We start from the raw sequence: 1,300 nt of genomic DNA on the forward strand, positions 1-1,300 counted from the left end.
GCATTATTTGGGTCCAGTGTTAAATGATATCAGCTTATTTTGATAGTGATCTGTTGCATGGTGGTTTGGTGTATTTCAGGCAGTTTCCTTTAATTTGTTGGAGCATGTAATCATGTCTGGTTCAGTCAACCTCTTTGGGAAGTAGAGTTTCTCAGTTTCTTAGCTTAGGCAGACCTAAACAGGATATTCTGTCATGTATCAAGGGTGAAAAATAAGACTTTTCTACAGTCAAAATGACCTACATGGATCTGTGTCATTCTCCCATGTTCTTCAAAACCTGAGCTGGACTTCAACTCGCTTTCTTTTATGTCTGGATGACCTCCCCACTGCATTTTACAGAGTTGCAGACCTAATATACCTGAACTGCCTTTGCAACAAGCACTTTCATAGGATTTAGGAGAATGCTTTCCACAAAGTGGAAAGGTGGATCTACCAAAGAGATAGTCACATCTCCAAATGTGTAGATAACCTGATGAGCAGAAGTGCAGAGGGAGGAAAGACCACATGGAGGCAGGAAAGACTATAAAAACATTCTAAATGAAAGGGGAAACTTGACTTAGATGGGACCCTCAGAGGACGGTGAGAAAGTGCCTACAAATTGTAGCATGACTTTACGAGGAAGGGGTTTCGGTATTGAACGCAAGCCGAGGCGTGAGGAGTGCAGGAAGGTGTTGCTCCTAACCAAGGCTTTGGAGATGCCACTGTGGCAGACCGGCTGTGTGAGGGGAGACGGGCAGGCTCTGGCCTGGTTCCAGCAGGAGCCAGTTGCCAGCACAGCTTTCCACCATTTCTTTTTATACACCAGTCCTTTAACAAGACTCTGAACTATGTGTCCTGTTTTGGGCAGCACAAGTCAACACCATTTGTGCTCATTTTAGCCTGGCCTGAGCGAGGACTGAGCTAAGGCAGGGAGGCGCTGACAGGTCCCCTGAGGATCTGAACCCACCAAGGGGGGATGACCAGGAGGGCCCACCGGGGAGGTGTGGGCCGCTTCCACGTACCCCATGGATTCTGGGGGGAAAGAACCCTCTAGACACGACCACGGGCTGAGAGAGGCCTCGGCCACCGGGTGTGATACAAGCCGGAGCCGGGGACAAGCATGAGGAGGGGGCAAGGGGACGGCGGGCTGGCGGGAGCCGGCGGCGGCGGGGCTGCCCGTACTGTGTTCACTCATGGTGGAGGGGAGGCGAAGAGCTCCGCTCGCCGAGCAGGAGGAGGAGGAGAAGGAGGAGCGGGGCACACCGCGATCGCTGGGCGCCCGGCCCGGCGCTGGAGACCGGGGCTCCGGGGGCAGGGGCGG

The 1,300-nt window shown here is 53.0% G+C and overlaps 1 protein-coding gene across 1 annotated transcript in view; it reads left to right on the plus strand.

Moving 5' to 3' along the window:
* The first annotated feature begins 1,172 nt into the window (after positions 1-1,172).
* Positions 1,173-1,300, plus strand: part of TNFSF11 (tumor necrosis factor (ligand) superfamily, member 11) — a 23,895-nt gene continuing 23,767 nt past the window's right edge. The window contains 1 exon segment of the mRNA XM_009892950.1: positions 1,173-1,296. Within this exon segment, the coding sequence (XP_009891252.1) occupies positions 1,173-1,296 (124 nt within the window).

The sequence above is a fragment of the Charadrius vociferus genome, unplaced genomic scaffold (assembly GCF_000708025.1).
Source record: "Charadrius vociferus isolate BGI_N301 unplaced genomic scaffold, ASM70802v2 scaffold419, whole genome shotgun sequence".
In the NCBI taxonomy this organism is placed as follows: Eukaryota; Metazoa; Chordata; class Aves; order Charadriiformes; family Charadriidae; genus Charadrius; species Charadrius vociferus.